At 40.0% G+C, this 15,949-nt stretch overlaps 1 protein-coding gene across 1 annotated transcript in view; it reads right to left on the bottom strand.

Moving 5' to 3' along the window:
- Positions 1-15,949, bottom strand: part of OSBPL1A (oxysterol binding protein like 1A) — a 230,070-nt gene that overhangs the window by 12,201 nt on the left and 201,920 nt on the right. The window contains 3 exon segments of the mRNA XM_032309390.1: positions 3,415-3,597; positions 4,324-4,421; positions 5,418-5,552. Of these exon segments, the coding sequence (XP_032165281.1) occupies positions 3,415-3,597; positions 4,324-4,421; positions 5,418-5,552 (416 nt within the window).

Genomic DNA, 15,949 nt, shown 5'->3' with positions numbered 1-15,949 from the left:
ATACAGCTTCCTTCTTCATTCTCTGAAGAGTGTCTTTCACAGAGCAAAAGCTTTTCATTTTGATAAAATCTAATTTATCAAATTTGTCTTTTCTGGATTGTGTTTTGGTATTTATCTGTAAGATGTCACTGTCTAATCCAAAGCCAGAAAGATTTTCTATGTTTTCTTCCGAAAGCTTTACACAGCTGTACATTTGATTTTAGTCTACGATTTTGAGTTCCTTTTTGTATAAGGTGTGAGACAGAAATTAAGTTCATTTTTGAGATGTCCCTGTCCAATTGTTCCCATACCATTTGTAGGAAGGACTCTCCCTCACTGAATTGTGTTTGCACCTCTGTTACAAATCAAGTGACCGTACTTCTACAGAGTAATTTCTGGACTCTCTTCCTCTGTTCCAGTGATGCATGTGTCTATCCTTTTGCCATTACCACACTTTCTTGATCTCTTGGTTTTTAGAGTTAAGTCTTAGAAATGGGAAGTGGGAGTCCATCAGCTCTGTTCTTCCTTTTCAAAACTGTTCTGACTGTTCTGTTTCATTTGCCTTTCTGTGTAAATGTTAGAATCAACTTCTCTATATTACAAATCATCCTGGAACTTTTTCTCTGGATTGTGTTAATATAGGTCACTTTAGATCAGTTAGGGGAGAACGGACATCTTAACTATATTAAGGCTTCAAATATACTAAAACACAGCCTGCCCCCCATTACTCAACTGTTCTTTGTTTTCATCAGTTTTGTGTAGTGTTCAGTAAACAGAGCCTATACGTAATTTATCAATCTTCACTCTGCTACTGAGCCTATCCCAGTTTTTGTATGTTACTGTACTTTTCAGTATTAAAGCTTCCAAAAATACTTCAATTTCTTTGCTGGAATGTCTTTCTATTCATTTTAAGAGTTTCCATCTTCATGGAGCAACTCCGGAAGCACAGTTATAAGAGCTGCTTTAAAGTCTTTGATGCAAATGTCAGTATCTCTCCCCAATCAATCTGTCATTCTTTAGTCTTCAGAGTCCTCAGATAGGTGCTGTCTTCTGGATGGCTGCAATCCACAGGACTACACAGTGCTCACTCCATTTTAACTAGAATAGGAACTGCCTTTGAATTTAAAACTAATTTTTTTCTTTAAAAATTTAATTCAATTTACTTAAATAAAAAACAACAATTCACTCATTTCTTCCATCTCCTCCTTCCTACTCTTGGTAACCACCGACTTGTTTTCTTTATCTGTGAGGTTGTTTTGTTTTTTAATTTTTACTTTTTATTATTTACTTATTTCCACATGTAAGACAGCTCATATGGTATTTATCTTTCTCTTATTTCACTTAGCATAATGTCCCTCAAAGTCCATCCATATTGTGGCAAATGGCAAGACATTCGTTTTTACGGCTGAATAATATTCCATTGTATATATACACCACATGTTCTTTATTCATCCATGGATGGACACTTAGGCCGTTTCCAAATGCTAGCTATCATAAATAATGCTGCAGGGAACATGGAGGGGTGGGATATGTCTATTCAAGTTAGCGTTTCCATTTTCTTTGGGTAAATGTCCAGAAACAGAATTGCTGGATAGTGTGGCAGTTCTATTTTTAATTCCTTGAGGAACCTCCACACACTGTTTTCCATAGAGGCTGCACCAGTTTGCATTCCACCAACAGTGCCATGAATGTTTCCTTTTCTCCTCACCAATACTTGTTATTTCTAGGCTTTTTGATAAGTCATTTTGATAGGGTAAGGTGGTATCTCGTTGTGGTTTTGATTTGTATTTCCCTGAGGATTAGTGATGCTGAGCACTTTTTCATGTACCTGATGGAAAACTGTATGTCTTCTTTGGAACAATGTCTATTCATATCTTCTGCCCATTTTAAATTGGACTGTTAGCTTTTCTGCCATTGAGTTGGAGGAGTACTTTATATATTTTGGATGTTAGCCCCTTATCAGATACAGATTTGCAAAATTTTTCTCCCATTCTGTAGGTTGTTTTCATTTTGTCGATGGGCTTCCTTTGCTGTGCAGAAGCTTTCTGGTTTGACGTACTCTCATATTTTTTTCCTTCTCTTTCCCCCACGCTGTTTTGCTTTGTCTTTTGGTGTTAGACTTAAAAAATCCTCACCAACACCTATGTCAAGGACCTCATCACCTATATTTTCTTCTAGGAAATTTATAGTCTTATATTCAAATCTTCAATCCATTTTGAGCTAACTTGTATGTGGTGTAAGAGTGTGGTCCAATTTCATTCTTTTGCATGTGGCTAGCTGTCCAGCACCATTAGAAGAGACTTCTTTTTCCTCCTTTTTCATAAACTGGCCATATAGGCATGGGTTTGTTTCTGGGATTTCTGTTCTGCTCCATCCATCTCATGTGTTTGTTTTTCATGCCAATACTGTACTGTTTTCGTTACCATAGCTTTGTGGTATAGTTTGAAATCAAGAAGTGTAATGCCTCCAGCTGTGTTCATTCTCAAGACTGCTTTGGCTTTTCAGTATCTTTTGTGGTTCCATACAAATTTTAAAACTGTTTGTTCTGTTTCTGTGAAAAACATCACTGGAATTAAAAAAAATTTTTTTAAAATTTATTTGACAGAGATCATAAGCAGGCAGAGAGGCAGGCAGAGAGAGAGGGGGAAGCAGGCTCCCTGCTGAGCAGAGAGCCCCATGCGGGGCTCAATCCCAAGACCCTGAGATCATGACCTGAGCCGAAGGCAGAGGCTTAACCCACTGAGCTACCCAGGCGCCCCCATCATTAAAATTTTGATAGGAATTACACTGAAACTGTAGATTGGATAGTATGGATATACCCATAGTATTAACTCTTGTAATCCATGAGCATGGAATTGAGAAAACAATCCCATTTATAATTGCATCAAAAAGAATAAAATACCTAGGAATAAATGTAGCTGAGGAAGTGAAAGACCTGTACACTGAAAACTATAAGACATTAGTGAAAGAAATTGAAGAAGACGTTAATAAATGGAAAGATATTCCATGCTAATCTTTTTTTTTCTACTGCAAAAGAGGAGGACTTTCAAATTTACCTAATGTCTAAATGGGCCAATTATTATTTCAATAGTTCTGAAAGTGAATTCATTTTGAAAGACGTTAAAGAAAACATTGCCTTGATCTAAAGAAAGTGCCTCTTAAGACCTATCATAGAGTAACTGACTCCATTCTCACTTAAAATAGACACAAATACCATAGTCAAACATCAAGCTCAATTTTTCATACATTCCTAAATTGATAAACAATGGCTACTGCAGTGCTTCCTAATTCTTTTACAGAAAGGTGGATAGTTTATGCTGTATAAAAGCTGTTTTTCTCCAGCTTTAGAACAACACTGTTAAGACTGTGTGCAGGTATATATATTTACGAGTAGGCATGACATGAAAAGAGTTTAATGGCTAGATTTCAACTCACTCAAGGAGCTCCAAAGTGATGGTTCCTTTGGGTTCTGCTTCCACACTCTTGCCCCAGAACTTCAGTTTGGGGTAGATTGAGCCATGAAAGATGAAATCATTGTTTAATCCTTCAGCGTGAAAAGCACTAATGGGTGGGTGATGGCTGACCTGCTCGGAGATGAGTCTGAAACCAAGGTCATCTCTTAAGATAAAAAAAAATAAAAAGAAGCAGCAGCATTATAATTAACTCTTGCCATGCAATGTGTACATCACTGTCAATTCAGTCAAAAGGTGATATTACAGTTTTAAATAGGTTCTAGCTACTTGAACATATCAAAGAATAGGCACATGAATTTGGGCAACCTGCAAGAATTGACAATATTAGCCATGCAAATTTAAAACTTATTCCATTGATATTAAGAAAGGGGAATCTAATGTGTCCCTGCCCTTTCAAACAGCTACAATACAAATGAGATCAAGACTTATGCAGAGATGAAAAGGATTCAGCAAAACTAAAGCCAAATGGATTCCCTAATTGTGGGTAAAGAAGCAGGCTACAGTAGGCATACAGCAGGCACAGAGAATTATACCTGTAGATGCATTCATTGCCTTTATGCCAACAGTCTAAATTTGTTAATATATATTAAATGGGTATTAAAAAAAACTCCAATCATATTTTATGACCTACAGAAAGAGAAAAGAATCACTAATCCCACATGATCAGGAATCCCGAAATCCTTGTCATAATGGTGCATTTCATATATGTGTCCATTTTACACAGTCTATAAAACAGAACATCAAAACTATTAACTTGCTCCAGTAATGCAAAATGTTGGTAATGTTAAAAATATATACATTTTTTCCCCTGTTCATTTCAAAAGCTATATAAATCATACAAAAGCCATCTCAAAAAGTGAAAGATCTTTACCGAACTAATTCATAGGTCTCTCCCAGCAGTGGGTTGAAAGGCTTTCCCGTGCGCTCCCACTGAGAAGCAACAGCGGACACGGCAAATGCTGCTACACACTGTGGAAAAGAGCATCAGGAGTTATAAATAGCCTAGCTTGCTCCCCATTCTTTTAGGACCTGAAATTTTGCTGAAGAGTGTAATTTACAAAATTATTTTGAGGAGCTTAGCTGTTTGGATTTTTAATACAGCTCTAGCAACTTAATATGCCAGTGTGGGCATTCAAAATGAGAATTACTAGTCATTCTGGGCCATATGGTTTTTATAACACCCTAAGAGTGCCACAAATTTTCCCAAGAACTTTTAAAAAACCCTCAAACCCCAAATCACTTTTAATTCTCTTAAAATTTCTAAAAAGTACAACATTTTTAGGATAGGGAAAATGAGACATAACTGAACACTGGTATCAAGACTCATAAGGCTGGGAAAAGCTGACTGATAGAAACGAAAAGAACAGGAAGATTCCCTTTAGAATGCCATGACATTGCCCGAAGAAGAAGAGTGTGTCTATTCTGTTCCGCATGTACCTGACCCATCCACACACACCACGGAAGCATCTTGTACCAAAAACAAAATTAAGAAGTGCAATTCCTTGTTGTCTTTTGATTTAACCTGTGACAGTGTGTATATTTCTTACATACGTAAGCACATATCTGTATTTGTATTTGTGTGTGTGTGTGTGTGTGTGTGTGTGTGTGTGTGTGTGTGTTCCTTTTTGGAAGGCAGTCTATGAACATCTGAAAAAAGAAAAATTAAGCTATTTCCCCCAACACCATACTATTTTCTAAAATGGAGACTCAGCTCACTAACATCCAGATTTGGTAATGGACCACCTTCTGCTTCTCTTGCAATTGTCACTGGTCTTTCCACTGTGGTGGCACTCTGTCTGGAGAATGGCAGGGGAGGGAAGGCAGAGGACACTTCAAACACTCTCTGGGAAGCACATTTCCCAAACTCCCACTGGATTGAACACAAATTCTGTTTGTGTTTTTGGGGGTGGAGGTAGCAGAGAAGTCTCTTATCTCACGCCCTTTCAGTGCATGTTTGACACATACCTGCATCCTTTCCACAGAATCGGAGAATGAACTGGCCTTGTGGATGAGGTATGTATGCTCCATATATTCGGTGAGTCGCTGCAGGAAGCTCAGAGGCTCATTAAATATAACCGGCATGGTGATCTTGGACAGTTCCTATTTCACAAGAAAATGGAAACAGTGATGTCCCATAGACTTGGCAAACTTACCTGCTGCCATATTTACCTAACATGGGTAGGTAAATATCCTTCCTCCTGGGAAGGAAGTAACAGAAAACAATAGCCCATGGCATTTAATTACTATCCATTCAATTTCACAAGTCTTTCCAGAACACCCAACAATATGGAGTATATTGTTCCAGGCATGGAAGGAAACACATAGACTACCCAAACATTCTCCTTACTTCGAGGAGCCCACAATCTGGTGAGCATTAGATGATGAGTAGTAATAAATCTGCCTTAGACAGAATTAGGAAATGAGATAGAAAGGTGATGTGGACACAAAAAACAAAGATCTTCACAGTGAGCTAGTGATTGGTGATATGCCATTTTTGTGCTAATTTTCCAAAAGAAATTTCAGACTGTTTTTGAACAACAGTGAGGTTTCCTGAGCACTCAGATCTACTTTACTTTGTGGACTCGGTTCTAGAAGGCTAAAATGCATTTTATAGAACAGGTTTTAAATTCTATCTGCTAAAATGAAACAATCACAACAGACTTCCAAACAAAATGTAATGACTGGGGTGGGGGCATGTCTCTGACTTGAATGTTCAACTCTGTTTACCCCATCCCGCCAGCAAACAACTGCAACATTACGTCTTTTAAAAATTCTAGAGAGATGCCTGAGTGGCTCAGTGGGTTAAGCCGCTGTCTTTGGCTCAGGTCATGACCCTGGGGTCCTGGGACTGAGTCCCACATCGGGCTCCTTGCTCAAAGGGGAGCCTGCTTCTCCCTCTGCCTGCTTCTTCCCCTGTTTGTGCTCTGACAAATAAATAAGTAAAATCTTAAAAAAAAAAAAAAAAAAAGAAATAAATGAATGGAATACAAATACAATGGAAAAATATACAAATATGTGAGATATAAAACACATTACAGAACAAATGGGTCAAAGAAGAATTAAAAGGGAAAAAAATCAATAAATATCTTGAGTGAGACAAATGAAAATGGAAATACAATATGCCAAAACTTGTGGGATGCAGCAGAAGCAATTCTGAGAGGGAATTTCATAGCAATAAATGCCTACATTAAGAAACAAGAAAGATCTCACATAAAAAGCCTAACCTTATACTTCAAGGAACTAGAAAAAGACAAACTAAGCCCAAAGTTACTGGAAGAAAGGACATAACAAAGATCAGAAGGGAAATGAATGAAATAGAGACTAAAAAAGATAATAGAAAGGATCAATGGAACTAAGAGCTGGTTCTTTTGAAAAGATAAGTAGACAAACCTTTAACTAGACTCATCAAGAAAAAAGAGAAAAGACTCAAAAATTATAAATGGAGAGACATTACAACTGATACCATAAAAATACAGAGGATCATATAGGCAAAACGGGTGAAGGAGAGTGGGAGACAGAGGCTTCCAGTTATGGAATGGGTAAGTCACGAGGGTAAAAGGTACAACAAAGGCAATATATCAATGTAATAGCACCATGAGAGATCATAGCTACATTTGCGGTGAGCATAGCGTAATATAGACTTGCTGGATCATTATGTTGTACACCTAAAACCAATGCAACACTGTGTATCAAGTACAGTTCAATTAAAAAAAAAATACATGGAAGGATGCCTGGGTGGCTCAGTCAGTTAAGCATCTAACTCTTGATTTCGGCTCAGGTTATGATTTCAGGGTCCTGAGACTGGGCCCTGCTCTGGGCTCCACACTTAGTCTGGAGTCTGCTTGAGATTCTCTCTCTCCCTCTTCCTCTGCAACTCCCCTCTACTTGTGCTCTTTCCTAAAATCAGTCAGTCAATCTGTGAACCCCCACCCCCACACACGCGGAAAAATAAAAAATTACTATGAGCAATTACATGCCAACACAAATGAGAAAACCTAAAAGAAATTGATAAATTCCTAGAAATATGTAATCTATGAAGACTGAATCACAAATTAAGAGAAAATCTGAACAAATTATCTGTAAGGACATTGAAGCAGTAACCAAAAGCCTGCCAACAAACAAAAATCCAGGACCCCATGACTTCACTGGTAAATCCTGCCAGACTGTACTTCTCAAACTCTTTTAAAAAAACTGAGGAAACACTTCCAAACACATTTCATGAAGGCAGCATTATCCCAATACCAAAACCAGAGAAGGACACCACAATCAAAAGAAAATCGTAGAGCAGTATCTCTTATGAGATGCAAAAGACTTCAACAAAATATTAGCAAACCAAATGCAAAAGTACATTAAAGGATCATATAGCATGATCATGTGTGATTTATTCCTGGGATGCAGGATGGTTCAACACCAAAAATTAATGTGATATACCATATTAACAAAATCAATGATTAAGATCATATGATCATCTCAATAGATGCAAACACTGCATGTGACAAAATTCCATATCCTTTCATGATAAAAACTCTCAACCAAGTGGGTAGAGAGGGACTATACCTCAACATAATAAAGGCCATTTACGACAAGCCCATAGCTAACATCTTGCTTCCTAGGTAAACAGAATACAACAAAGAGCCCAGAAATAAATCCACACATACATGGATTCATTTTTGACAAAGGAGCCAAGAATATACAACGGAGAATAATTTCCTCAATACATGATGCTAGGAAAACTGGACAGCCACAGGCAAAAGAATGATACTAGATGACTATCCTACACCCTTCAGAAGAGTCAGCTCAAAATGGATTGAAGACTTTAACATAAGAACTGACACCATAAAACTAGATGAAAATATAAGGGGTAAACTTGTCATGGGTCTCATGATTTTTTTTTTTTTTAATCTGACACCAAAAGCAAAAACAAAAAACCGGGACTGTATCAAATGGAAAAACTTCTGCACAGCAAAGAAAATCATCACCAACATGAAATGGCAACCTACAGAATGGGAGAAAATATTTATAAATCATGTACCTGATAAGAGGATAGTATCCGATATATATATATATATATATATATATATATATATATATATATATATAAAATCTTCCAACTCAATAGAAAAAAGATGATGTTCAAATGACCCATAGATACAAGAAAGGTGCCCAATATGACTACTCATCAGGGAAATGCAAATCAAAACTACAGTGACATACCACATCACATCTGTTTTACATCTATAAAAAAGATGAATGGCTGGCAATGATGCAGAGAAAAGGGATCTCTTATGCACTACTGGTGGGAGTGTAAAGTGGTACAGACACTATGGAAAGCACAGTGGAGGTTCAAGAACTTAAAAATAGAACTGCCATTATGACCCAGCAATTCCACTTCTGGATATTTACCCAAGAAATGAAAACACTAACTTGAAAAGACATCTGCACCCCCATGAGCAGTATTTGTAATAGCAAATACGGAAACAACTGAAGTGTCTAGCAAAAGATAAATGGATCGAGAAAATGTGATTATTGTGGTCAAGAAAACCACACACACACACACACACACGCACACACACAGAGGAATATTATTTGGCCTTACAAAAGAAGACAATCTTGCCATTTGTGATAACATAGATGAACCTGGAGGTATGCTAAGTGAAATAAGTCAGAAAGAAAGACAACTCCATAGTATCACTGATATGTGGAAAACAAAACAACAAAAACAAAATAAAAATATGAAAAAGGCTAAACCGCAGAAACACAGTAGGGAGGTGGTTGCCAGGGGCTGTGGGTAGGAAGTCTCGGGAAAGATTGGTAAAACAGTACAATCGTACAGTTATAAGATGAATAAGATCTGAAGGTCTAATATATAACATAGCAACTATAGTTGATTAACCCTGTTTTGCATAAACAAAATTTGGTAAGAGTACAGAATTTAAATGTTCTCACAGGAAAAAAAGTACTGAGGTGACTCACGTGTTAATTAACTCAAGGGGATCCTTTCACAATATATATACCATATCCAATCACCTTGATGTATACTTTCAATATCTTGCAATTTTGTCAGCTACCCCTCAAAGAAAATCTCTTCTCCAGCAAACTTACAGTGCAGAATATGCATTAGAAATTAATTTTTTTCAGCAGATCTTTGAATCTTATTTAGCGTCTACCAGGTGCCAGACACTGTTTTAGGCACTGGGTTCAAAGACCTGGCAGGGCCAACCCCGACCTGGAATGCCCTGCTCTCATCCCTTAACTCTCGTACATCCTACCCGTATTTCAAGGCCCAGCCCAAGTCTCTCCCCTTCAACCATTCTAGGGCTCATTGATTTCTCGCTTCCTCCAGCTCCCGGAGGACCAGACCCTCGATCTCACCATTTAGCCCTTGATCGCGTGGGAGACGTCCTGCTGCTGTGTCTGCTCGTCTTGCTAACTCTGCAGTAATACAGTTCCTGGGGGGAGGAGTGTGCCTCAGACGCCGCACCCTGCCGGAGCCCCTACCCCACATGCTGCTCTGCAGTCCCCGTGCCCACCGACCTCATGCCTAGTCAGGCGTTTATCACAATGTGCTAGGCTTTCCTGACTCCTTCCCTGGGATACAAGCTCCTTGAAGTCAAACCCTCTTTTTAAGGATGCACAACAGTTCACATGGCAAAACGTAAGAAAAGGGAGGTTACAAAGCAACATGTTCACCAGTAGGTTTTATAGACCTAGAAATAAATGCCAGAGGGTCACAGCACCAACTAGTTAACAGCTGTTACCTTGAGGAGTGGGCAGTACAGGGGATCTGAATTACTTCTTTATGCTTTTCTGTGTTCTCTAAGTTTCCTACAATGGACACGCATCGCTCTTTTAATCAGCAGTCAAGAAGGAAATTTATTTCAAAGTCTAATACTTTCAGCCTGGCAAAAGGAAGCGAACAAGCTTGCGCCGTGGCAACTGGGACCGCCTTACAACACACACACTGACCTGCTAGTCACAAAATGCACAAGAGAGAAACGAGATCTAAGCAGCAGAAGGGAAAAAGAGCAACAAAATCTGCTTAGGTTAGTCCAGTCCTAAGTGGCGACACTAAAGTGGTTTGAAGAGTGAGTCCTGAACAGAAAGCAGCATGGTGCCTGCGGGGGGGTTGGGGAGCTACAGGTGACACTGGTATGAAGTGTCCCTTCTGGAAAGGCTGGCTGGTTGGTGGGGACAGCTGCACAAAAGAGTGAAGGCACGAACTCCACTCAGAATGCTCAGAAATGGTTAAGATGGTACATTTTATGAATGGGCTCTGAAATCAAAGGCCCCTTGCTACCTCATGCTTGTGTCACCCCGATTAAGTCCCTCACCTCTCCCCAGATAGGCACTTCATTGTGTGCCTCACAGGGCTTGTAAAGGTTAATTCCGATATGACACTTAGAAGAGCAGCAGGTGTACAGTAAGTGAGCAATAAACGTTAGCTATTATCATTAAGAACACATGTGAGGATGCCAGGTCCTCCTCCAAGATGCACAGGAGCAAGGGGGCCACAAAGAGTAGGATACTTCGCCCTGTCACCTGGGACACTGAGCTGTAGAAAAGCTACTCAGAAGGCAGTATGGCTTCCAAGTTTTGTTTTGTTTTGTTTTTTAAAGATTTTATTTATTTTAGAAACAGTGCAAGTGAGCAGGGGGAAGGACAGAAGGAAAGGGAGAGATTCTTAAGCTGAGTCCATGACCAGAGCAGAGTCCCACACAGGGCTTGATCTCACGACCCTGAGATCACGACCTGAGCCGAAATCAAGAGTCAGAGGCTTAGCCAACTGAGCCACCCAGGTGCATCCCGTCTTCTGAGTCCTGGTTTTCGAGGGGGAGGGAGTGAAGGAGAGGACACCTCCTCCCGGAGCTCCAGCCAGGACGGACGGCTGCAGTCCTGTGGGAAGGCTCTGCTGGCTGCTGCTCCATCCAGTCACCAAGAAGACAGGGTTCACCAGGGGGACGACTCGAGCCCTCTCCTTCGACGAGTGTGTGACCCACACCGTGCTGCTCGTGCTCTCTACGTTTCACTCTATCATGTACAACAGCAGGGTGAGACTTCATTACAGGAAGGAAGAACTTTATTGCTAAGCTGGATTCTGCATGTTTTTTTAAACCCCTAACAGCACTAGAAGGACAAAATACTCCCTGAGGCAGATGTGTTCGAGGCGACAGCCTGTTTGCCTGTGCCGCGTTACAGAAGATCAGATGAGAATCCTGGCCTAGGGGCTTAATCTTTCATCTCGAAAGCAACACTAGGTGCGCTGCATCTCTTCACATATATCCTCCCAGGGAAAATACCCAGGCAAGGATGGGATGGGCAAGGGCCTGCTGGCCGCTGGCGGCTCAACACAGCTGGCCGGGCTTCACAGGAATTAGCGAGCAAGTGAGAGAAGGCGAGCTACAGACCGGAGACCGAGGCACAAGGGACATGGTTTATCATCAATTCAATCGGTGGATTATTTTCAATCATTTGAAAAGCTCCTAAAATTCTTAAATAAGCTTCTTTAAATCCGGTGTTGCAATCCAGAATGACTTCAGCACCTTCTTCCTACTTCTTTTAATAACTCAGAATGTATGCATTTAAGGAACCAAAAAAGGCCAACATCTGGGCCCAACTAACAGAGGAGGAGTACGAAGTTAAGAAGACGACCCTGGAGAACATATACACATAAAACCAGTCCAAGATAATACCCTCATCCCCTCAGAAGAGTATAAAAAGCTATTTTAAAATATAGCAATGGACGTATAACTTTATTGGTTCTACTAGTCAAATTATTTTAAGGTAACCTTACATTAATTTTAGTTGTTAAAATCTACAGTTCCCTAGATATGTAATAAAAAATTCAAGTGACGCAAACTATATTTTGTTCTGTCTTGGAAATTTTTACTTCCCATATAATAGTCTGGTATTGGAACCTCTCAATACTGTATACAACTAATTAGTACTGTGTAGATTCCAACAATGGGAAAAGAAACAACACACAATATGAGGGTCAAGTTTCAGGAAGAAACATTAGCTGGACTACTTTTATCACTGGGAGTATCAGTGAGCTGGAAAAATTAAGTATTTATGCCAGGCAGTTCCACCCTGTGACCCAACTAAAAACAAAGTTTAAATTTATCCATGCAAATTAATAGCAACCAATGATGAAACTGAAGAAACTCTTAATTGCAATTTCTCATCAGCTGACAAACTGAGAATTAAAAAAAAAAAAAAAAAAAAGAGGGAGAGAGAAGGAGGCTTCATCACTTAAGCACTACTTAAACAGCCTGAAGGCAAGGCCAAGTTTGATTCCAACTAAAATGGAAAACATTATATGTACATAAAGTCTAACACTGTAACAACCAAATGTGCAAATATTTAAGACCTGGGTTACCCAGAGAAACTTAATTTAGGTCTTAGGCTAAATCTGTCTGCTCATTTGTTCAAGTGGCCAGCTTGCAGGCAGAGTCCTCACCCAGGAGTGTGACCCGAGCATTAAGTGGGTTTCTAGACTCTTCAGTGATGGTCAAGTGCTAGTTGCAGTCCTGGCTCTGTTCCTTGGATGTGCCTTCTGCAAGACGAAGCTGGCACTGGATCTTTCCTTCATAACCCCCCCACCCCCGACCTCCCATAGCTACAAAGGGTATAAAAATTCACTTTGGAGGGTCAAAGGTCTCTTTCACATCTGCTGCTGCTCAGTCCCCTCCCTCTATAAGATGTCTACCATCTACTAGGTTATCTTGCATGAGAGGTTCTTGCTGTCTGAATACCACCGATTAGCCCAAAGCAGTCACACGAAGAACCCACAAGAGAGTTCCCTTGGGACTATCTGGATGAGTGGTCTGGAAAAAGCTTGCTGCCCTCAGACCTTCCACTGCTGCTCATAGCACTGTTCCTCAACTCTCACAGACCAGGCCAAGGGGAACGCAACAGGGGAACGAGTGGAAGCTAACACAGCCAGAAATGAAGGAACTATGGGGCAGGAAACGGATGTGTCTTTGTGTATGAACTGAACCACACTCTGTGGACCTGGGTGCAAACCAATGGTAAAAACAAAGAAAAAGACCAAGAAAGCTATGAGGAGAAAGACAAACAGAAAGATATTCCTTTCCCATTCTTCCTGTCTAGTAGCTGAGTCCTTGCAGACTTGGATGGACAGCCACTATGCAGGAACGGGGAAGGATGACAGACGCACTGGCTGAAGCTGGAACTGATCTCTGTCTTCACGCTGTATTCCCTAGAGGTGAAGTCACAGAGACTGTCCCTTAGCCACATGGGCCACATGCCTAAAGGAAGCCCATTTCCAGGCGCTCAGCCTCCACAGGCACCCTTACCTTACCGGTGGCAGGCTCAAGCAGATGCCTGCACTGGATGTCATGCTGTTTCTCTTTTTCCACTTCCCCTTTTCCAACTACCCTTCTGCGATGAGGGGAGAGGAGGACCCCTCCCACCACCCTGAATCACAGTATAGGATTCTTGCCCTGAAATGTAAAACTCTGCAGGGCGCCAAACGAAGGTGAGGGTTAGAAGTACAGTACTGGGGTCAGGGAAGCCACTTTTAACGGAGGCCCCATTAGTCTGAATTTGGGCTCCATGACTTTTTTCTGTTTCAGTTAAGGCAAAGACGTGACATCAGAAATGGGGCCTTCTAGCCATTTCTCCCATATTGGGGTATTCTAACTTCAGATCATTGCAAAATGAGGTGGTAAAGATGCCAGGTTTTGTTTAACTGCTTTGCTGTTTCTGATCCAGGTCTCTCAAGGCAGTGTTAACAATGCACCAGTTGCGGCAATGCTCCAGATTGTATCTAGGTCTGTATTGATCTTAGATTTAGAATTCAAGAGTAGGACAGCTGTCGCAGTGACATATACTAACATATTTATTTATCTGACCCCCAAAATAACATCACATTCCTGACAGCTGACCTGGGCTGTGTCTGAACGCAGTCTGGCTCCGCGGCCATGTGGCAGGCCCTCGCATCGAGCAAACGAGCTGAATCTATGGCTTTGAGGGAAAGCTTCTTCTTTACAGCTCATGCTAAGATGGAAGTTATTATATTGACATAGATGTTTCAGTGAAAAATATTTCCATGTTCTCAGCCCCTTCACACTGCTGCAGAGTGTATGTGAGTGAGAGGAAAGAGCTATGTGAAGCAGAATTACCGGCCCTGAGAAAGCTGCTCTGGCTACTTTTCCCAAAGACCAAGACACCTAGGATGTCAGTGGAAATAACAAGATGTTTCATAAGTTAAAGTTTTCCAAATTTTTGTTTGTAGTGCCACTGAAGACGTCCTAATTGAGTTGTCAACTTACAGATCATAAAAAAAATATTTTTGATAATACACTGCTATCTGAATTTTGGTACACAGTTGGGAAAGGGTCAAAGAACTGAAGGATATTGCTAGATGCTCAAAAAAAAAAAAAAACCCACCAAACTCCTACTCCCATCTGTCTATTAATATGAGCAAGGTTTCTTAATCCTTAAATCTATTAAAAAATAATAATCATTACTGAAAATCCTCTTACAAAAAATCTAACAATAGGAGACATTCTCTGATATCTAAACCCAACTGAAATAATTTCATTTTATGAGTAACATTTTATCTTCTATATTAATATTTTCATAAATTTGGCAATGCCTGTTATTTAGATCACTCATATATTAATACTTGGAAGAATAACTTGATGCAGAGAAACTTTCATTATTAATATGGGATATATGCTATCAAATTTTTATTTTTTTTTTATTTTTTAATTTTTTAATATTTTATTTATTTATTTGACAGGCAGAGATCACAAGTAGGCATGGAGGCAGGCAGAGAGAGAGAGGGGGAGGCAGGCTCCCTGCTGAGCAGAGAGCCCGATGTGGGGCTCGATCCCAGGAACCTGAGATCATGACCTGAGCCGAAGGCAGCGGCTTAACCCACTGAGCCACCCAGGCGCCCCTCAAATTTTTATTTTTGTATGTACTTTTATGATAGCAAAGTATGATAGAGTAATGAATAAAATACCTTCAAAGATAAAAAAATTAATAATATTCCATAAGAAATATGGAACGGAAATATGAATTAAAGGAGCAAATGGAACTATAATATAAACTTTTCAACTCTTAAGGAATAGCTTGCTCTTGCATTCAAGCCTCTACGGTATTTGATTCTACTAGACAATATTTAAAAGAGTGATGTAACATTTTTAAAGGTCAGTTTTTATAAATACATCAGGACTTTTTCATCTCTGATAATAATCCAAATATTAAAATTCTAGTACTCCAGCACATTTAACAAACACATGGTTGGCACCCGCAAAGCCATGAGCACAGATCCTACTCCACTTTTGCACCTATATACCCCACTTGCGTCACCCTGGTGCCAGCCCTGGTTCCAAAAGTCACTAAGTGTGAACACCGTGACCTAACTTCTGGGTGAGTCCCACTGAGGAACCCTAAAGGGAGGGGAAAGAAGAGGAGGAAGAAAACAAGGAAAGCACAAGACAATAGGATTATGAGATTAGAACCCT

Source organism: Mustela erminea, chromosome 13, assembly GCF_009829155.1.
Source record: "Mustela erminea isolate mMusErm1 chromosome 13, mMusErm1.Pri, whole genome shotgun sequence".
Classification (NCBI taxonomy): Eukaryota; Metazoa; Chordata; class Mammalia; order Carnivora; family Mustelidae; genus Mustela; species Mustela erminea.
The sequence above is the reverse complement of the archived record's forward strand: the minus strand, read 5'-3'. Positions and strand labels throughout refer to the sequence as shown.